Genomic DNA, 24,343 nt, shown 5'->3' with positions numbered 1-24,343 from the left:
TCGCCTGTTAATTTGGTTCATGTCCAATTACGATATTGCAGTCTGTCACTACCTCATCTCCTTTTAACACCATCACTTTCGTCTTCTTTACATTCATCTTCATTCCCTTTCTACCAAAAGCTCCATTCATAGCAGTTACCATCTCCTGCAACTCCTCGGCTGAAGATGCAAGTAATACTTGGTCATCAGCATAGAGAAAACATTTGACGAGTAACTAATTCATTATCAACCCACTTTTATTCTCTTTTAAATCTGTCAAGCAATTGTTCATAAACAGATTTACCAAACACGGTGACGCTACACATCCCTGTCTTACACCTTTTTTGGTATTATACCCCGTTTATCCTTACACAAGCACTAGAATCTCTATAAAGAGATTGCAATGCCCGTATGAGGACACTGCTCACACCGTTCGCGGACAATGCTGACCACATTTCATTTCTCACCACTCTATCATAGGCTTTTTCTAGATCCACGAACGCGCAATAGACACTCGCGTGTGTTGAGGACGCTGCTCACACCGTTTGCGGACAATGCTGACCACAATTCATTTCTCACCACTCTATCATAGAATTTTTCGAGATCCACGATCGCGCATTAGAAATTCTTGTTTTTACCCATAAACTTTTCGGCTATGCTCCGCAAGGAAAAGACCTGATCCGTACATCCCATTCCCTTTCTAAATCCCGCTTGTGCATGCCATACTTTTTCGTCTGTTTCATTCACAACTCTTTCAATCAACATTTTCGCATACAATTTACCGACGACGCTGAGAAAACTTATACCGCGGTATTTCTGCAGTCCTACCGTGACCCTTTTCCCTTATACAATGGCACGATTACAGCTTTGCACTAGTCTCCTATTGCCAATTTCGCCAGCAAAAAATTGAAAAGGCGGTACAGCTGGCTAGCCACTTTGCCCTGTCCAGCCTTCAGCATCTCGACGGTAATCCTGTCATACTTTGCAGCCTTACCTAATCTCATACTTTTCAATGCTTTCACTATTTCATCCATGCTTATCTCACTTTCATCAACATTTATATTGGTTTCAATAGAAGGTACCGGATGTTGCTCAAGCACTTCCTATCTTTCAAAATACTCTTTCCATCTCTTTAGCACACATTATAATGCCCCCTTGACTCCTGATTATACTGAGCTCCGAGATAGAAGTTTTTCCACTGGCTTCTTCAGTGAGCCTCCTATCACAATCATCCTTTCGTTCTTCTTTCTTTCTAGACACAACTTCATTCGCTGCTGATTTCAATGTTTTATACTTCGTTCTTGCTTCCTTTATCTCGTCAACCGTTGCCTTTTGAGCTTTTTGGTTAGCTTTTGTTGCTAACCAATCCAACCACGCTTTCTTCTTTTCTTGCACCGCCATTTGTACCTCTTTATCCATCCACACATTATAGTTCTTTCTTCCTTTCCTTCTTTTAGCTACCTCGCATACCTCAACAGCAACATTTACGACCCCTTTCTTAAATGTCTCCTACAAATCTTCAATCACATCTATCTCTTCTATGCATTTAAAACTTTATTTCAGTTTCTCTACATACTTTTTTTTTCCTTTCTTTTTCTTGAACATTTTCCACTTTTACTCTGTCCAAAACACTCGTAGGCTCAGCTCGTCGGTGTCGCCAACTTTTGAAAAGGCCATGCATTCGGGCTATGACCAGGAAGTGGTCTGTGTCGAGATCTACACCGCGGTATGCCCGAGCATCTACCACTTTTTCCTCAGTCTTTCATCCACAATTACAAAATCAATCATACTTCTAGACTCACCCTCATCTCTTGTATACAATTGGATCTTTTTGTGGTTAAGCACTGTGTTGGCCACGTAAAGATTCCATTCCAAGCATACTTCAAGCAGGCTTTTCCCATTTTCATTCACTCTCTCGTCCCCAAACGTACCCAGAACTCCTTCATACCCATCACGATTTAATCCAACAGACCCATTAATATCCCCTAACATCACGATCCGTTCATTTTCTCCGCATTTATTCAAGACCTCTCTCATGCTGTCCCAAACTTCCTCTCTCTCTTTTTTGGCTTTTAATGACCCAACTCCGCGCAGATCTGTTGGTGCATAGACCCCAAAGATAAACAAGCGATTGAGTCCGACTTTTAACCTAATCCAGAGGAGTCTTGGCCTAACACATTTATGCTCAATCACACATTCTACTATTCGAACGGATAGAATCACACCAACTCCCTGACAGCCTCGGCTGGTCTCTCTATTGATCGTTCATCCATCATCTGACATACTTCATCTCTCCTCCTCTTACATTCAACGTAGCAAAGTGGCTCTCCATGGGCCGCTTTTCGCCTCCGCGAGAAATGAGACGTGATGAGTGGCGAACCACATCGCTGCCATTTTGGTGAATCAACTTATTTTTATTATTCTCCATTGCGTTCCTACGACTAGCAAGGGAAAGGTTTGTCCACCCCAGCAGAGCCCCGCATGCCAAGGGAAGACTGGCCTGATTCTGGGTCGCCCGGTCCCAAGGCAATGTGGCACGCTAACGACTAGGCTTGCCCCTAGCCATGCATCCATCTGCGCGGCAGACGTTGGATTGGCGGAGAGGATAGAAATAGAAATAGGAGGTGTGAAAAGGAAGATTCGTAAGTTAAAGTGGGATATAGGAAATGTAGGATATTACCGCCCAGGAGGGCAATGATTAGGACAGTAATAGCTAGGGGAGCCGGGGTCGCATACCCGTATACTATACCACAACTTCCGAACAGGTAAGTTGGGATGAGTATTCCATGACTTAAAGGAAGATTAAGGGTAATATTATCATCATATTTATACTTTCCAATATGTGCTTGTTAAATTTAGACATTGGTTGACTTTTAAAACATTGTAGCCTCTTTTATTTCATCCAGGCGTGTGGTTGTTTCGTTCCCTGCTTTAAGCTAAACAAAATATTAAATTATTAATGCTAACATGTATGCTCAGCTTAAAGTAATTTTCTAAGCGACGTAAAGTATCTTTATGAATATAAGGTTTGAACTTTGAAGGTGTCGCCTCGGAATTCTATTAAGAGAGGCTCAAGTTGTTTGCCGTGGGGTATTGTTTATGTAACATTGTTCTGTATGAACAGAGGAGCGATATCACACAGCTTGCAATTCTCTGAGCTCAGTTTTCTTAGCTTTTTCTTTCGTTATGATGTCCGCCTGCTTTTGGGTGGAAATTTTTATAATGATCTAGGAGCACTATTATTGTTATTTTTTTAATTGCCTTACTCTAAAAAATCAATTTGTCTTTTGTTAACAGGTTTAATTTTTAATTAACACTTTTTAATAATATTACAATTATGTAATACATTAAAACATAATCTTAAAATAAATTTGAGTTATTGTCTAGTGGAAATTAAATGGTTACTAAGCCTACCTTCATCAATATATTTTGAATGTTTTCCTTGAAGATTTTTATGCATTCTACTCATAAGTGTGTCTTAATTTTTCATTTGTCTTTTCTGGTCATACTCACTAATAATACTATAATACTGTATTAATAAAATAAATAGATAATATTATAAACCCATCTAACGATTTAAAGAGGATCTTTTAGATGGCTAATAGATAAATGACCTAATAATTAATAATTATTTTGCATGCCTGAAATGGTCGTTTAATTTGGATACTTCAAAATTGTTTACAGTCATTGTTTCATGTTTCATGGAAATATTACAGTTTCTTACCATTTCTTCTCATTCTAGCTCAACTTTCCCCAAGGGCGGTGTTATGGTTAAATCTATTAATATCTTTTGTGACATAAATAATATATGAATTGATTTATTATATTTTTTCATAATGCAATAGGCAACTATCAAAATAATATGATCATTTTACTTGATTTCGTAAAACTAGCAAATTACGAACAAGATTAGGTATATTATAATTAATAATGATAGTTATGCATAATAATTATTAGATAAGGTTCTTTAGTATTAATTTTATAATATAAGATTAAGTGTATATAATTAGATAAGGTACCGTATGTTATTTTTTAGTTTATGCTCATTTTAAATGTTACTTTATTTTTATAAGATGAATGTTACACTAGCGCATTAGGAATAATCCTGTAAAGCTAGATGTAAGTGTTGAAAACAAATAAATAAAAATAAATTATATTAACAGAATTAATAAATTAGGTTTTAATTTTTGAACCATGTTTCTAATAAATTACCTGTATTTCGTAGAATCAAACATTTTGACTTTCTGGTGTAAATAAAATGTACTTTATAGTATTTGTATTAGTAACTGCTGAGAAAAAAATCTCATTTCGGTATCTTATCTAAAGTGTTTATCTGCGTCGTTCATAATCAATATCTTATTAATATTAATGAAACAATAGATAAGAGATCGGTCGTTAACAAAACATCAAATACGCGATTTGCTTGTATAATTATTTATAAATCTGATAATTATTACTTTTTTATGGAACCCCGTGATATGGGCAACAAATGACCCTCCTACAACCTTTCTACAACATCCAACCCTTAACCCAAAAGGCTTACAGTCTTACACGCAAGTAAATCAAAACAAAGTAGCCTAACAAAATAAGCCTATAACATAACATTGACTTAGATTCATTCAATTTAGTTACCAGTGGAAGGCTCCTATGCACAGGATGCCGGCTAGATTATCGGTACTACAACGGCGCCTATTTCTGCCGTGAAGCAGTTAATGTATAAACATTAGTGTGCTTAGGTCTGAAGGGCACCGTAGCTAGTGAAATTACTGGGCAAATGAGACTTAACATCTTTTGTCTCAAGTTTTTCAATAATCCTGAGCGGTACTGCATTGTTATGGGCAGGGCACATCAATTACCATCAACTCAACGTCCTGCTCGTCTCGTCCCGTATTTTCATAAAAAAAATAGTTAATAACTAGATTTCACAATGATGGTATGTGATCATGTGGTATGTGTAGTACCAGAAGAATCATAAGAGCATTTCCGACCATTTAAGCGTCGAATTTACTTATATAATACAGTATAGATTTTACATATATTATGAATTAACATGCATGTTATAGCATTTCCTGACGATATACAAAAAATGAACGAAATCGGAGCACTAATTAGGTCAAGATAGAAGTAGAATTGGATCACTAGGTCAATGATTCAATGAACTTGTATCTTTGAACATCAAAAAGCGATGTTGCCGTCCCGCACGCTTCAAGTTCAAAGCCGCTGGTCGTTCATCGGACCGATTTAAAGCGATGTTGCCGTCTGTTTGCTTCTCGCTCCTTGCCACATCTTGCGGTGACTTCAAAAGCCGAAATCGCTCACATTGCTCCAGAGGTCAATGTACGTTGTCTGTACAGAGAGCTTAGTCTTTCTAAACTTATTTAAGTATTTATTGTTATAAAATTTTATTTATTTTATAGGATAAAACAAATCTTATAACTATATTTACAATACTACGACTACACAAAATTAAAACTATCATTACGTAGAAGCGTACCAAGAATACTGGCAGCATTACCGCGTTGGATAGTAAGGCTGAGGTGATCCGTTGACCGAAATAGCTGCCAGCGCTTGGGTTTCGATTTTTTGTGTTGTGATTTTTTAGGAGCAAGCATGAATATCTTGCAGATTGCAGATTTCTTTTCAACTTACTTCACACTTCTTTTATATTTTGGATACACAGTGTAGTTTTATAAATTATAGCCTATGTGTTATTCTGGTGTGTAAGCTATATTATTGTAAAGATTCATCAAAATCCATTCAGAAGTTTTTGCGTTAAAGCAGTACAAACATACATCCAGACATACAAACGTTCACATTTATAATATTAGTAGGAAATGCAATCCATACTGTATAAGTTCAAAACCCAAAATACATTCATTCATGTCGGGTAAGGATCAAACCGAGGCTGCGTGGTTAGTCATCGGTTGTACCTATTGCGCCACCGACGCCTTACCGATTTTACTGCATACAACAACAATGTTAGCAAAGCGAACATTTTAGTTTTGATTTTTTTCTATGATATGTCAATTAATTTAATTGAAATTAATTTCTGGTTACGTTTAAGCGTGGACGTAGCAATCTCAATGATGATCCGCGTGAGGATTTCCTTTAACAGTGACTACTGAAGGTAACATCAGTGCTGTGCGATGCATGATAGAGGAAGATGAGAGAGTGACCTATCAGCAGTTACGGGCAAGCCTAGGCATTGGTATGAGCCAAGTTCAAAAAATATTACACGAAGATTTAGGCGTCAGGAAGCTTTGTACCAGATGGATTCCCCATACTTTAACCGACGACAAGAAACACATTCGCATGGACTGGTGTCGCCAAATGTTAGATAAGTTCAACGGCGGTGACTCAAATGCTGTATTTGTCATCGTCACAGATAATGAAAGCTGGATATATTGCTACGAACCCGAAACCAAAAGACATTCAGCTCAATGGGTGTTTCCTTTCGAGGATCGGCCAACCAAGGTAAAGAAAGGAAGAAGTCAAGGAAAAAAGATGATTGCCTCATTCTTTGGTCGGAAAGGTCATTTCGCGACAGTTGTACTAGAAGATGGAAGGACAGCTACTGTAGACTGGTGTGTCAATCGCTGTTTGCCTGTTGTCTTGGAAAAAATTCGACAGCAGCGCCCTCGAAACAGGATCCTCCTTCACCACGACAATGCTTCAGCGCACTCCGCAAAACGGACTATTGAATATTTGACTATGGCAGGTGTCGAGATATATATACGCCGCCATACAGTCCTGACCTGGCGCCCTGCGACTTTTATTTGTTCCCAAGAACTAAAGATACAATTTGAGATATTCGCTTTACGAGCCCTGAAGATGCGGTGAAAGCGTACGAAAATTCCATAGAAAAGACCCCTAAGGAAGAATGGGCCCACTGCTTTCTTAGTGGTTCCATCGAATGCGACAATGTGTAGAGAGGAACGGTATTGGCAACTTTCCACATTAAGCCGTTTTTCATTTTCTAAACATTTTCAGTGTCACCTAGGTATCAGACAAAATCGTTGTTTACTCAGTATATAAATAAAAATTATATTTTAAAAATTATCAGTAAGGATTTTAGTTCGTTAAATATGAAGCGTGTCGCAATTTCGTCAAACGAAAGTCGATAAATCGCTCGCTCTCCGAATAACAAGCACAGTCTTAATATCAGGCCTCACATTAATTTAATTTATAATCAGCCAACCACTCCCTCCTAAATTAAATTATACCTACCTACCTGAACTTTGCAACAACGTCACCTTACATTTTCCTGCGTCATAAATAAATTTTAACTCCTTATTCATAATGGTCCGCTAACTTAAAACAGCCGCTAAGGAGTGTGTTTCTCATTCTGACTTAGGTCAATAGAAGAAGACAGAGTGAGAATTAGCAATGCAATAAGTTAGCAGACTATTATGAATAAGGGGGTACGACTTTAGCATCTGTGTTACAGTAATATGACCGGGAATGGAATCATAGTCAATACAAAATATTCTGCAAAACACATAACTTTAGGGTTATAATCTAAAGCTAAAAAGAAAAAGAAAAGTTCAAGAAACATGTGTTCTAAAATGCATATTATTATGGGCTTAAATATTTTTTTTAAATGTACAAGTCCTAATCTTAGCGACGTTGCCAAACTTACACTTACAAAGTTAATCAAAGACTATTCAATGAATGTTAGATAGTGACATATTTTACTTACAATCATTTTTATTTACAATCATTCATAATTTGAAGCTCAAACGAACGTTGCCAATTTTTCGTAAAGGTGTGTGAACTTTATATTTGATAATTATTTCATTTATTTGATTTGATTTATTATGAAACATAAGAAACGCAACAAAAACGTAATTTAAAAACATCATACACCCTTCGACTCTAATAAACGGTCATCTTAGAGTTGAGAAAATTGAACATAAACACGTTGTATAGACAATTTGTTAAGTTTTTGAAGTGATAACCCTGACTTCTGATATTAATACACAAATAAAATTTTATGAACGGTGCGGGATTCAAACCCACGACATCAACGTTGTATAGAGATAAAATGTGCCGCGACACAGATTCTTACTTACAATGTAAAAATATTCCATAACTTATATTTCTTTAGTACATCTTCATTTTATTAATGACTCGAGAAATAAAAAAAATTGTAGACATTTACCCTCTTATTCATAATAGTCTGCTAACTTAAAGCATTGCTAATTCTCACTCTGTCTTCTTCTATTGACCTAAGTCAGAATGAGAATAAAACACTCCTTAGCGGCTGTTTAAAGTTAGCGGACCATTATGAATAAGGGAGTTAATATTATGTAGTTCCTGTATTATCAAATTCCCTATCGTACAAGTATAAAAACTTAATATCATTATATTAAAAGACAGACAGAAAGTGTAAAACAAATATATCGAAATGTTTTTGGTATAAAACCAATAGATATTTAACCATCAGATTTTAAACAAATAAACTAGTAACCTTAACATGTAAATGAATAGTATTTTTCCTTAAACCGGTAATGTTGTTTAAACTTTTTCAAGTCAACCAAGTAAAACGAAGTGCTTCCTGTGATGTGTCCCAAGGCGTCTCCTCTGACCGTAAAATTGCAAAGCATCCGAGTTCGGGACACTCCCAGATTTCGATTGACGAAAGAGAAGGAAAACATTAATCAAATTTTATTTTATTCATATCAATAAATTTGTCGAGGTAGCAAGCTGTAGAAATGTACTTCATCGATTTCTGATATGGAAAAAAACTATCTTTCAAAGTCAAACTCAAATAAATCTTATTCAATTAGGCTTACATTAAGCGCTTTCAAATCATCACTATCAATATTTATTTTAAATTTCTGAATTAACCATATGTTCGGAAAAAGTAGAGCTCGTGAGAAGAACATACAAGAAACTCAACGGCCACTCTTTTCAATCAATAGGGTATTTTACAATGGCTGTAATATACAAAACTAATTATTAGTTTGTAAGGTGTTCCATCCAATATAATATGAACTGTGTTAGTTAAAAGTATACAAATGATTTGAGTCTTCTTTAGTGTTAATTCCGCCAATATTTGTCTTTAAACAATTCGACACATGTTTCGCCTCTACACGAGGCATCCTCAGGACGTGTTGTCTCGCCAAAATCTGGCTCGAGACTTAGTCTCTTGAGCGAGCGTGAGGCGAGCAACACTCTCTCTCTCGGAATTAACATTAAAGAAAACTCAAATCATTTGTATAATTATGGATTTCCGCAAAGTAACGCCTACCTCAATAAATTTAGTTAGAAGTGTTTTAAATACCAAGTTTTTGACCGAGTTTTTAAAAGATATACTGAGAAGACATTGGCCAGGTCACCAGTGGTACTACCTGCCCATCACAATACAGTGCCGCTCAGGATTTTTGATAAAACCCAGACCTTAAAGAGTCCTCATTGGTGTTCGTCACTTTTAGACAAAAGTTTAACCCAGAAATTACACAGGCTACGGTGCCCTACATTTTTTTTATTATGATGCCCATTACAATGCAGTGCCGCTTAGGATTCTCGAAAAGCCCTAAAATTATAAGCGGCACAACAACTGTGCTCGTCACCTTGAGGCATAAGATGTTAAGTCTCATTTGCCTAGAAATTTAAAAAAAAAATTGAAAAACTAGATACGGCACCCTTCACACCGAAGCACAGTAATGCTAACACATTACTGCTTCACGGCAGAAATAGGTGCCGTTGTGGTACCCATAATCTAGCCGGCATCCTGTGCAAAGGTGCCTCCCACTGGTACAACACCACTACCTACAAACTGAAACAAAATAATATTTGTACACATCTTGTACATTAATGCTTCATGGCAGAATATTATGAATTTTGCTCGCATACAACCGTGAACAAGGTTAAATAAAAATGACCCTTAGATATGACTTATGCGGTAAAATCAAGCATGCTTAAAATAATCTTATCAAAGTTCTAGTATTATATTGAAGGCACTATATTTTGCTTTTAATTTTACGATTATTACGCCATCTCGCGGTCGTTATTGTGTAATTATTTTTTAATGTAATATTTTAAGCCATGAAATGAAATCATAAAGATTATTAAAGGCCAGTTTTTGTTTTCTAAATCCAAGTTTACGAGATATTATAAAAGTTATTAAGTTGTTCAGGTACTAAATGCCTTTCAATTTCTCAACTTAAACATTTTCTCGCAAGGTTAATAATTTTTTATACATATAACTTTACATTTCATAACGCCATAAAAAAAAAACATTCTTTTATTTCATATTTTACAAACTAATAATACTACATTATGTTTGTATGTACATACTATGGTATTGCTATGGGGCAACGCTGCCGATATTAATACCATCTTTGTGCTGCGGACGAGGGCTGTTCGCCCTATTTATAACTTTGGTCCTAAAGAATCATTGAGAGCAAATTTTTGCTTATACAACTAGATCCATGTGAAAATGAAAACGTTTAAAAAAATCGTAAATAGCATAAATGATCGATTGGGAATGGAGCAACCGCCCTGAGGCTATTAAATAATAAATTTCATTGTATGATATTACATTGTAACATATTTTTGTGAAAAAACAAGCCCGCTTAGTTTATTGCGCCCGTTCTTCTCAGGTCTGAGGCATACTTTATCGAATGGGTGGTAGTTTTTAATTTACAATAATTGATATGATATACTATAAAAATATTAGTAAGAGCCCGTTCCAGTTGTTAATTGGCTGTAATAGAAGTCCATCTAGATTAAACTGTATCGATGTCGTCTCTGAGCTTAGCGATAATCAGTTAATCTAACATGAACTTACAGTGATCCTACTCAGTTAGTAAAAATTTGTATGGAAATTATACGTCACCTCTACCGGTCACCTAGGATAACTTATGAGTCATAACATAAAGGACCTATCGAAATCTTATCGCAAGCGTATAAGGATTTGCAGAGGTTTTTATAGAAAATTGGTATGATTTACCATGAGTAACTTATTTGACAGATACTCCCGAGAAATACTGTTTCGATAGTAGTAACGACATTCACTAGTCAATGGTCACGACCGATAGGTTTGTGAGAGGTGTGTTCTAAACAAGTATTTAATTTAAAAATTAATACATAAATATCAAAATAATGTCGGGCAGAAGTTATTTAGCATGGAATATGTTAATGGCGGCATCAAATAAAGACGAAAAGCGTGAGCAAAGAAGGTTCCAAGATAGCGTGCGGATGAGCTTTGGAAACCCACTTGAACAATTGACATCAGTAAAATAATTTTATAAAAAAAAATCCACAATTAACAATGATACACAGACTTAAAATCTTAACAAAGATTTGAATCTTAGGTGAATTTTAAATCTACAACTATTAATATTGTTTAAAATGAATACTTAATTCGGTATCCGTAAATGACTGTAATGACATGAAAAAAAATAGTAAAAACCAGAACGCTGTCAGTGTCACTTTGGTAAAATGTAACCGTTAGAAATTAAAAAAAGAAAACAGAATTGCTCTACATTTTTCTCATGGTCTATGACGTTTTTACTTGGTACGAGTAGAGTTGTATCTTACACGGTTTGTGAACTACGGCTTGCTATTTTTCTCTGTCATATAAGTAAATTTAAACCGAGACGGCTACTTTGGACGTGAAGGTCGTGTAGCTATTAATACCAACTTGACGACACGGAAACTACATTTAATAACGAGTTGACGCTAGCTTGTTCACCAAATTTCACCAAAAGCTATTCGATTCAGGTTTACTTGCTATCGACTGCAGTAAATGAACGCACAAATCGATTGCTAAGTCATGGTAGAGCTAGAGAATTTAAGGCGACACTAAATGCCGGCGACCTTGAGCGATATGAGTTCACGGCTCCTATGTAACAAAGCCTATATTTTCTAAATTCTTGCGTCGAAAATTTAACATTTTAACAGGCGCAAACAGTTTAATTGCTTACAATCCTCATTATTGATTACTAATCTTAATAAATGTACCAACACAAAAAAGTAAAAGCTATAAGATCAACTTTTATGAGAGCAGTATACTAAACAAATGCATCATGCCAAAAAAACTTGTTTAACTGCAAACACAACTGGTAGTTCATAATAGCTCTGGAGTGTTAAGTTTAACTAACAGCAAGCATTAGCAACCTACAAGTAAGACTTAAGGGTATGTGTAACAGGATAAAGTAGTGTTTATAGCTCCAAATGCTATATTTTCACCACAAAACTTGTCTAAAAACACCTTGTTTGCGTGTTTTCTGCTTACTCTTCGCCTTAATAGAAATATGACGAGAAGTATAAAATAGGATGGACGAGCTAGTAAAAAGAGATAAAGTACGATACGATGCCGATTAGGTCTTAGTTCATCCTTTTGCGGTAGGCAACTTAGTTTTAGTACAAAATTGTCCTCACATTAATATTTATTTGAGTAAAAATTTCAGCGGGCCTTATAAAAATCATAAAGATCTGAAAAAATGAGTTACTAAGATAACCAATATCTGGTGAACGCGGTCGATATGAATGCCATGAACGATTGATTACCCAAATATTTGGAGTTTCTGAATATTGATACACTGGAACAAAATAAAAATAAAGATAATGATACTTGATAAATAACATTAACGATATTAAAAAGTTCCCCTTTTCTTACTTAAAAATAATTTATGGTAAAATCAAAACTTTTCGCAATCAAGGCTAAGAATTAAGTTTGACAGTTTTAAGTTCACTTGTGGAAAAAAAGATGGAAAAGGATTAACTTGAGAGAAGAGTTTTTGGAAGTTGACACTGTGTACATCAATGTCTGTGACATGATTGAAGCTAGTTATAATTGTCCATCAGTAGAACATCTAGAAGTCGCATTCGTCTTCAAGCTATCGCCCGCGCTGATTGTGCGCACTGATCGACTTAAAACAACATGGAGGATACCAACACCGTGACGCCCGATTTAAATCCAAATAAATATCCGAAATATATAACATATTATATATATTTCCTTTCATTTTGTATACTCAAAAATTACAAATCTTGAAGGACTAATAAAACATACCTTTTTTTTTGTAGGACATTGTTTTATTTGGACGAAAAATATATTAACCTACACGTGATACCTTTGTCCTACAGTTACTAATAAAATAAAAAGTCCTTCGGTAAGACAACTTTTGAGCGGAGGACCAAGATGACATACCATGGACATTGTGGGTGGTAAACTATGCAAATATTAGCAAACCAATAAAATAAATCAGCTGGTTAGTAATTATTTTTCATGACCTTGTTTATGATACATGTTGGAGAGTGGGGACTCCTTAACAAAACCTTATATCTAGTAAGACAAATATTTTTTCACGTTATTTAGATAATTATCTCGATAATTAATTAAGAAAAATTCGGTTAGTAATATTTTTTTTTAATTCGTCAAATCAACATATTTCATCCTTGCTACCCCTATTAAGCTACCATTTACCAACATTACTGTAAGCAAAAAAGTTGGGCGTCTAGTCAAAAGGAAGCTACTCACGAAAAATTAGTTAGTAATAAATGATGAAAAGTGTACCAGGGATCCTGTACTATTATGTATCAAATTCGAACAAAATTTGAATTGGTCAGTGTATGGTCTTTTAATTAATAATAAGTTTTACGAATATTGCACAGTTATTGGACTCGATCTCGGATCACTTGAACATAATTCATCAATACATAATATCAATGTACAATATCTACATGATGTTTATATTTAGGCTGGCCATAATTACTGTTACAATTCAAAATATTACATTTGAATTTGAAATCTCTCGTTTAATATGATTGTTCATTGAGATTTTCTAATTTTGGCGCCAATACACAATATTTTGCCATATTAAAATGGAGTGGGGTGATTAAAAGAACCGAATAGCTGTCATTGTATTTACACAAAGTAGGTATGGAGCCAAATGCAATTTTTAATACGCTCCATACGCTTGGTATTAATTAAATATTTGTGTATCGGGCTATTAATAGGTACAATGAGACCTCTGTTTGTGACAGAAGAAGATCTGGTCGTCCACGTAGTGTTCGTACGCAGAAAGTGGTCAAAGCTGTCATATAAGTAAAGTTAGACCAAGACGGCTACTTTAGACGTGAAGTTCGTGAAGGTATTCATACCAACATGACCACACGGAAAGATGACGGCAGCAAGGGAAAAAATTCGAAGAAATCCTGTCCGAAAGCAAAAATATTATCTCGGGAGGTGAAGATAGCACCTAGAACCATGTCGCGTATTTTAAAAGATGACTTAGGACTTGCCTCGACTGATGACTTAGCCTATAAGAGGCGTACTTGCGTCTTAACTGATAATTTAAAAAAAAATAGGGTGGTAAAATCTAAACAATTACTGAAGCGGTACGCAAATAGAGGTCTAAGAAAAATTTTGATTACGGATGAGATTTTTTTTACAATTGAGCAACATTTTAACATAAAAAACAAAAACTACGTTTAAAAACCGACTTCAAAAACTGAAAAGTATCAAATAACTAAAAATTTTATGTAATACACCTTTTCCTTTAATATGAATACAATGCTATTATTTATATGTGCTACCTATTGTTAGGTTTTAAGTCGGTGCCAAGCCCTAAACAAAATAAAACTTAATATTTTAAGCAGCTTAATTACTGTAATTATTAAGGTTGTCTGGCCACGCGTGTCTGTCCGTTTGGGTTGACGAAGCTATCCCGCTCAAAGTCACGCGTGGCGGGTGTAGGTACTTACGTAATATGTAGCACATACAAATAATAGTATGTTATTAAACAACTGGCATATGGAGACACGCTATAAAAGAAATTGAGGTCATATTACTTAACTCGAATAGGCCGGTCACTTGTTACTCAGTTGTACGTTGTGTAAAAGCGATGTTATAATCTTATATAATTTATACGTCCAAAAATCGTCTCTTGCTGTTAGACAACCGATAAAAACAGGCCTGGAATATTAGTTAAGTGCACGAGTCAAGCTACGTCTTACACTCGTGATTTGTATGAGACTTTCTGTTAGTGTGCGTGAAATGCTACAAATAGAGGTTAGTTATTAACTCAATTTTTTCATAATAAATTCACAGCTGTCATAGTCTATCCAGACGAACAAATGATATAAGGTTATAATTACCAGTACTGCATTCCGAACTCCTAAGTTAAGGCGACACTAAATGCCGGCGACCTTGAGCGATATGAGTTCACGGCTCCTATGTAACAAAGCCAATATTTTAAAAATTATTGCATCGAAAATGTAACATTTTAACAGGCGCAAACAGTTGCTTACAATCCTCATTATTGATTACAAATCTGAATAAATGTACCTACACAAAAAAGTAAAAGCTATAAAAACAACTTTTATGAGAGTAGTATACTAAACAAATGCATCATGCCGAGAAAAACTTGTTTAACTGCAAAGAAAACTGGTAGTTTAACCAACAGCAAGCATTAGCAACCTACAAGTAAGACTTAAGGGTATGTGTAACAGGATAAAGTAGTGTTCATAGCTCCAAATGCTATATTTTCACCACAGAACTTGTCTAAAAACACATTGATTGCGTGTTTTCTGTCTACCCTTTGCTGTTTACAAATCAATCAATACATAGTATTGAAGTTTTCATGTGTGGAGACCAATTTTTATTTGAGTGACTCAATGGTTAACTAAACATCAGAAAAAAACAACTTTGTTGTTATTAGTTGAAATTATGTGATGCTGGCAAACCCGACCGACATTTTTATGTTCATAATGGTTTGATCGAGGAGCTCAGAGGCACCAAAGTCGGCTGTCACGTAGGAAATGTTTGTGTCAGTAACCTTAGCTATGCTGATAATATGGTGCTTCTCAGCCCCTCGATCAAGGGGTTGAGGAAGTTGCTTTCAGTCTGTGAGCAGTATGCTAATGCTCATGGTCTGAAATATAACGTTTCCAAAACCAAAATGATGGTGTTCCCTGCAGGTGGAGGTCCGGAAAGGGTGGGTACCTGAGGTGTATCTAAACGGAATGATTATTAGTGTTGTTAAGCAGTTCAAATATTTAGGTCACGTGCTTACGGAGAGGCTGCAAGATGACGAAGATATCGAGCGAGAACGAAGGGCCCTCGCTGTTAGAGGAAACATGCTTGCGCGACGATTCGCTAAATGCAGTAGGGATGTAAAGACTACCCTATTCAAAGCTTACTGCCTAGGCATGTACACCTGTCAGCTGTTTGTAACATTTACACACAAAGCATTTAGAAGAATAAGGGTCCAGTATAATGATACATACAGAGCCCTTATGAGTCTTCCGAAATGCTGCAGCGCATCAGGCATGTTCGTGGAGGGTGGGGTCCTTGACTTCTTCGCTGTAATAAGAACGAGAATCGCGACATTTTGGAGTCGTTTGCGCAGCTCAAAAAATAAAATCCTCACGGCTATATCTGAAGATATCAGGAGCCCTATATATAAACGAGGGATAACTGTTCACATGGAGAATAACAAAAAATAAATTGGACATGTAATTAATATTATGAATTTTTATATCTTTATAGTTTTATATTTTGGACATCACACCCTTATACAGTGATGGTTTTCTAGTTTTTAAGTTTACTTTTAATTACAATAAATAATTAATGTTAACTATAGGATGTAATTGGCCTGAAATAAAAGAATTATTATTATTATATAATAAAAAAATAAATAAACTGAAACCTGTAAAATGAAAGCAATGTAAGGACGGATGAAATGAAGCAAATAATGATCTATCAATTTGGATACAAAGGAAACTTAGATTAAGGATTGATCTCCGCTGCGCTTCAACTAGATACCGCACTACCTAAGAACAGTAGCTTTTTTATTACGGCATTATATTTTGATAATAAAAAACACCCAACAAATTATAAAAACTTCTTTACTACAGATCAATAACTCAAATTGAACCAAGATTATCAATAAACTAAATAAAAATTATTATACTTATATTAAGACTGAATCTTAAGCCTTTTTCATTTTGGGTTTTAATTTAGAAGTACTGCTTCTATAAACTTTGTACATAAGACTGATACATTTTACAAATATCCATAAAATGAGAATTAATGCGACTGTCAAGGCAATGTATGTATCCATCATTGTGTATTCGAACCAATTAAGCTCAAGAGCTGGACTCTTCATAAACGGTGCTCCGTTATTTCTAATTACATACTCTAACCAAAACACAGCCGTGTCAATAGCAGACATAGGCCTGTCGAAAAATCGCTTAGAAACTTCCTTCGCTTTCTTGTGGTAAGTATCGTTATCAACAACATCGCTAATTATTGTAAAGAGAGTATCCTCATCTATATCATGGTATCGGAGTAGACGACCTATACCCATCTCTTCTAAAATAAGTACATTGTTTAGTTGGTCTCCATATATAGGGACTCCAATTATTGGTACTCCTACCGATGTTGCTTCTATAGTTCCTATGAGACCACCGTGTGATACAAACACTTTTATGTTTGGGTGACCTGGACAAAAAATAAAAATTACAAATACATAAGTACAATACATATTTATAAATAAAATTAGAATAACCATAATATACTGATTTACAAAAAGATGGACACCTTTGAAAAAACAAATTTTATATTTGTTTGTTTTATAAGTTTATTCATTTTTAATTAACAATTTGTTATGTTTTAAAAGTGGATAACCCTCGCTTCGAGGACACAAATAAACTTTGAAAATCAAAATTTGATGAACGATGCGAGACTCGAACCCACGACCTCTAGCGTTCCGTACCAGTGCTCTAACCAACTGAGCTAACCGTTCGAGTGACGTATCGTCATAAAATCTTGTATGCTTTGTTCAACTCTCAGGTTGTGGTTTCATCTACAGGATCTACATTACAATTACTAACCTACTCAATCCCAGTATTTGCATATTAGAAAATTGACTTGAGATGATCTTGTAAATCTAAACAATTTCTAATGCTTTTAAAGTGATAAACCTCACTTCTAGTTCATTTTTAATTTCAATAAATTAGGGAATTTAGTAAGCGGTTGATGTAGACTGTAGAGGAAGAGATGAGTGATTCAGAAAGAATTATAGAGAAGGTTGTAACGTGGAGTAAAAAAAATATAATTAGATTAGAGAGATTATAGATTTTTTTATATAAGAGGGTTTTGCCCCCTCTTATATAAAAAAATGCACAAGCAGCTTATGTGAAGGGGGGATGGACATCCACAGCACCGGGGGTGAAGAGATGCATTGCCGGCTTTTAAGGAGAGAATATGTTCCCTATTTGAAGTTCCCTAAGTCGTGTCGGTTCAGGAATATAGCAGTAGGTAATTGATTAAAAGGCGTTGTGCGATGCAAGAAAATTCTTGCACAACGCCACAACACGTTATTGTAAAATTCCAAACGTCAACTTAGAAATTTAGAATTATGAATTTAGCAATTTAGAAAAGAGGGCAGATTAAAAGTATTGCCAATAAGAGAGCTTGCACGAAATGGTTGATGCAGGGAAATTAAATCGAAAAATTGTTTTTAGCAATGTGACAAAGTAGGATCTGTTACTTTTACAAACATGGGGGACATATGAGTGATTTTGATGAGCATTGTCAACTTTGTTTACACTTATTGAACTTATTCACTGTTTAAATATAAAGAAACAAGTATACATACTTAATATATCTTTTTGAGGAAGCCATTTTCTTGTTATAACATTGTCTGGTTTGTTTGTTACTTCACCGTCCTCCCATTTGAAAATAACTATTTGCTTAAGCTTTCGAAAAGCATTAAAAAATGCTTGCTTTTTAGCTTCTGGTAACTCTGCACTCTGTACATTAGATCCAAAGTTTACATAAACTACACCATGCTTTGCTTCATCTAAGATTTTTTGTAGGTCCTGAGGATATAATTTATTAATTATTTAAGGTATGCCCATCAGACTCATCATATAGCTTATGTGTTGTAAAAGAGTTTCGATTATTTCCGATTGCTTTATTGATTCAGTTATTTGAATGTAGTTTTGTCGATAATTGTAGGTACCCTTTCGCATATTCTGCGATGGTCAACCCTTAAGGTAACTCATTTATCACTACACAAACGACAACATCGCAACTCATAGACCTGCTTGAAACTTGATATGATTTATGAATCATCAATCAATGAATACTGCACCACGAGGAGGGGCGTCAATTTCCCAGGATTTGCTAAATTATATAAACTATCCCAACAGAACTGCAAATGGAGGAACATTAGTTCTATCAAAACAATCCATCAAACACCACCAAGAACCTATAAACAAAACAAAGTATCTTCAAGTAACAACAGTATTTGTGGAAGATAAAATGTTCTTACCATACTGTTCTCCAAAATATAAAATAAGTTAACCTCAATTTTCACAATATTCTATTTCTGTTTCGTTTCTGTTTTCTGGTGAAGACTGGAATTCTGAATACTTACTCTGTGAAAATAATGCTAAATGCAACAAGAGGTAGTGTTAAAAAAAACAAACGGAACTTGAACCAACGCACCGACGCGGTGATTTGACGCTAATCGAGGTACTGCTTAAACTACCACCTCTTCCCACCATATTTAATTAGCATGAGCTGAAAGCGAGCATGAGGGCAATCGCTTGGATGTTGCAAACACTCAGGACCTCAGAACACTCAGAATTGCAAGATATAGGAAATGATACCTGTTCAAATGATTCAACAAATTCTCAATTTTAAATATTATTTTGCTTGAATAATTGGTTTTTGGTCCAAAATTGAAAATGTAATTTGCTGTGGGTCTATCAAGAACACCCCAGCCTTAAATCCGGCACATACATAGGAAGTTTTACTTCCATCTTTCAGGTAGAGGTAAATTCATTCCATCGTTCTTAAATGCGTGGAATCAAACAATTTTATATATATAATATATAATGGAATATTCAGAAAGGATACTTTAACCAAATAATATACATTCACTCTGACATGTAATCAGCACAATTGGATATAGAACCAGACTCGACGACGTCAAAACTAGTCAAAAACCGCAGTGACCGCTTAAATACACTAGGCCTCAAGAACGTAGTTAATATCAGATTGATCACAAAACATGCTGGAATCATAGCCGAAAAAAAGGAAATAGCCGATGACCTTGCAAAAGCTGGAGCCACAGCTGTCAAATATTGTTCGTAGCCTATATGTGAAATGTCTATAAGTGTCATTCGATACCCTGCGTGTGTGCAATATGAGCATAAAAATAAACTGTATTATAGATCTAAAATATTTAAGTACCTTTGGCAGAGTTGTATTTGTTTTTGTTAAATGCACACCACCAATTTCAATAATATTTGGCAAATATGCTGCAGGTGTATCAATACTGAAATGACTATTTAGTAACATAAGGGAGGTATTTCGCTGTATGTCTATCAAGCTTGGCACGGGTTCTGGTAGTCCAGGTATATATTTTCTCATTAATTCCTCCTGCTTTGTTAAATACCAGTATTTCCACCAAAACAATTCATACGCTATAAAACAAAGATTCCTCAATCTGCCCATAAAACTCCTTGGATTGTCAATTTGACTGACATCAGAGGTAATCGTCGACAATTGTAAGGGATTTCTTATCAAAAAATTATGTTTTATGCAGTTTCCAAACGTAGTTACGAGTGCTAAAGGTGCTTGATATTTATGAGCTAATGCATAGAATGCTTCTTGAAAGAACTGCTCACTTATCACTAAGTCAAATTTTGTACCACTTTTTAGGAGTTCCTGAACATCAGGTGTCGCTAATGCAAGCTCAGTTATAGCCAGACCACCAGCCCATAAAACATCTTTATGAAATTCTTCATTTGATAAATTGATCATTGTAAATACATTAGGTCTTTCGACTCCTGAAAATTTATCAATAATTAAAATGGTACTATATTAATAAAGTATTACACCCTTATACACGGATCTGTTATAAGCATGTTACATACCAAGAACATCCCATATTTTTATATTCTGTATCATAATCTGATGATAGTTTGGGGGATGATCGTCTTCTTTAAATGATGTTATAACTGTCACATTGTGACCACGTCGAGATAATTCAAGTCCTATTGTTCTGAGTGAAATATAATGAGAATTCGACGTGAATGGTATTACATACAGGATATTGGCTGATTCGCAATAAGTGAAATATATAGCCAACAAAAAATATTTAAATATAATCTGAAAATGAAGAATATATTTATCACTAAAAACTAAACATTACTATGTTAATATGTATAAAATAAAAACTACTTAATGTACCGGAATGGGATTATACAGAATTTGATATGTCGGATGATTATAAGAAATACTTATTTTTTTGATTTTTATAAAAACCAATTTTTTTATCAATTTTCTATGTACGTTTACATTCTTTCTTCACTATATTTTATAAAACAAAATCGCCCTCCGCGCCTGTCTGTCTGTTCGCGGCTAATACCTAACATAGGCCGTATTGGATCACATGCATTTTTATCAGTTTTAATCACTTGTGGTATGGTATCAATATTAGAAAACGCCGGGCCACCTTCACGATAATCGTCATAGAGATGTTCATGTCTACATCTGAATCTTCGCGATGGAGCTTTATCAACAGATTCCAGTTGAAATCTCTTCACATTTTCTTGTTGACTGCAGCCACGTCAAAAATTAAAAAAAAAATCCATGGTACAAATATTTTCTCGAGCTACACTACCGCTACACAACTTCCAAAATGATAGTAATTATAAATTATGACAATGAAACTTATTAAAATATAACCTAATCTCGAAGTGGTCTATTTACAAATACAGCAATAATTTTTTAGATATTATATTACAAATAGCCACTCTAGCTACTTTCAGTATGGCCGACGTGTATAACATAGAGCGAACATAGGAATAAAATTAAAATACAATAATAATAATCTAGCTAGAAAAAATGGAGTTATTATCGTTACAGTAATTATAATATATATTATATTTTCCATAGTATTATGTCCTATGGTATATTTCTGTGGGGCAGCGCTGCCGACATTAATACAATATTTGTGCTGCAGAAGAGGGCTATTCGCGCTATTTATAACCTAGGCCTTAAATTAACATCTTGACTGTTGCCTCTCAATATATTCTTGATAATGTAATGTATGTTCATAGGCACATAAGTGAATTTGCCAGAAACTGTCATAATCATAATGTTAACACCAGGAGTTAGCAAGTCTTTTGTGGGGCGATATGTATGCTTTAACAAAAGGATCCCAGAAAATGTTCAAAACAAAAGTATTACGTTATTCAAAAGAATTGTTTAAAAACGTTTGTGTGGTAAAGGTTACTATAACATAAATTACTTTCTTAATGATACCACAGATTGGGAATTTAGCGACCGCACTCAGGCTATTAAATAATAAGTTTAATTATACAATGTTACTTTGTAAATGTTACTTTAATTGTAAAACATATTTTTGATTAAAAAAAAGCCCGCTGAGTTTGTTGCGCCCATTCTTCTCAGGCCTGAGGCATTCATTTTGGAATGAATGGTAGTTTTTTGACTTTCAATAAGTGATTTCACATCCTATTTTGAATAAAAATATTTGAATTTTAATATAATATCTAATTCAGCAATTCTATGGTAACAAATATTTTAGATGCTCGTGTGTATTTCGTAGTAAAGCATTTTCGATGTAAGTTTCGGAATGACTTTTTTCGGAAAAAAAAATATGTCCCCATCTTCATCACACCTATCCCTTCCTTATGATCACTCTATTTTAAGTGGAAATATATTATAACATTAGCTGACCCGACATACGTTGTTCTGTTATTATAATAAATAAAATACTGTTTTTTTTTATGAATTTGTCAATGATATTTTATAACATAAAAAATATTTCGTAAAATATGCTCTTCATTGTTATAACGAAATTGTTGCACAGCAAAACTGTCAAACCGTGCACCAATAAATTGTTTCATAGAAAATATGTCTATGTAAAATAAATATACGCAATAAATCGAAATAAAAGCTATCCTATCTCTCTAGTTAGACTAAACTGCACTCCATGAAGTAATCTCCATTACAATCCGTTCATTAGTTTAGGAGTCCATCGCGGACAAACAACGTATCACTTAATTTAAATATATCGGATCAGTATACCATATTATACCGTATCGAAATCAGTTAGGTGTCTTTTTTAAATTATCGCGAACAGACAGATAGTTGCGATAGTGAAGGAATACACTTTAAAAATACAATTAACTATGAAAAATATAATATTATGTGACAATTAAGCGTAAATTAAAATGAGGATCCATAAACCTACAATAACATAACTTGCCTACATATTCTAATCTTTACGAACAAACAGTCAAATTATAAATACTTACCATTTTATTTCGCTATCTCTATTCTGTTTAAGACACATACATTATAAAGCACTTTCTGTGTCAGTAATAATAACTAAAATCACTCGAAAATTAGATGATTCTGTAAACAAATATTATATTATTAGATATTACTATATTATTCGTGCTATTCTGTCGGACTCTCGTCACTGTCTGTTTCACAGATTACTTTAAGAGAGTCCGTGTTTATATTGAGGGCACTAATCGGAGTACCAACTGAGATAAGTAAATGTAATGTAAGAACTTGTTTCCGAAACATTCAATACCTGGTCTCATTGCTGCCGCAGTGTGTCATGTTATATAAGATCTTATATCTGCTTAATAAACTAACTCTTGCCCAGGGCAAAGTATGTAATGATATATTGGACTCATAATTCAATACAGCCGGACTTGTATCAAGTCTTCTCTTGACAAGGTCGCGGATTGGGGAAAAATGAACCTTGTATAATTTAAGCCCCGGCAGATTCAAGTTTGCTCGTTTACCACAAAAAATGGGCTTTTGCCGTATTACCGCTCTTCGAGAAAGCTTTCTTAATGCCTCGCCTAGTATGGGAAAACTAGGTCTCGAGTGATTGCCAATTCTGCGGTCGTCTGAAAGGCAAAGCGCTGTAGAGCGCGCAGTATTGCATAGAGATATTATGACTTATCTGGTCTGTAGCACCCCAGTATCAGCTCGAACCATTTGGCCGCATGTATCGCTGAGCTGCTCGAACTGTCGAGGATCTTGTGCTCTGTGAACGGCTAGATAACTTGGCATTGCGTAGAGACAGTAGCGATGTCTCGTCGACGTTTTGGAGTATTTGGAAGAGCTGTTTCGCCTGATTCCTGCCGCCAAATTCCACCTTCGCTCGACACGCCACAAAATAGGATATCATATGGCGTTCCTCCACAGTGCAGTTTCAAAGAACTTTCTTCACATACAAGCAAGCTGTGGAATGACCTTTCGAGTGCGGAGTTTCCAAGACGATACAACATAGGTACCTTCAAAAAAGCACGTACATTTTTCTTAAAGGCTGGCAACGCTCCTGTG

At 35.0% G+C, this 24,343-nt stretch overlaps 1 protein-coding gene across 1 annotated transcript; it reads right to left on the bottom strand.

Moving 5' to 3' along the window:
• Positions 1–16,825: 16,825 nt before the first annotated feature.
• Positions 16,826–23,453, bottom strand: LOC126977391 (UDP-glycosyltransferase UGT5-like). The gene is made up of 5 exons (XM_050826164.1): positions 23,296–23,453; positions 20,887–21,121; positions 20,201–20,799; positions 18,597–18,819; positions 16,826–17,437 (listed from the first exon to the last, which is right to left on the bottom strand). The coding sequence occupies exons 1-5, from the start codon at positions 23,296–23,298 to the stop codon at positions 16,926–16,928; spliced, it is 1,572 nt and encodes a 523-aa protein (XP_050682121.1). The 5' UTR covers positions 23,299–23,453; the 3' UTR covers positions 16,826–16,925.
• Positions 23,454–24,343: the final 890 nt, after the last annotated feature.

The sequence above is a fragment of the Leptidea sinapis genome, chromosome 45, assembly GCF_905404315.1.
Source record: "Leptidea sinapis chromosome 45, ilLepSina1.1, whole genome shotgun sequence".
NCBI lineage: Eukaryota > Metazoa > Arthropoda > Insecta > Lepidoptera > Pieridae > Leptidea > Leptidea sinapis.
This window is presented reverse-complemented; position numbering and strand designations above follow the sequence as displayed.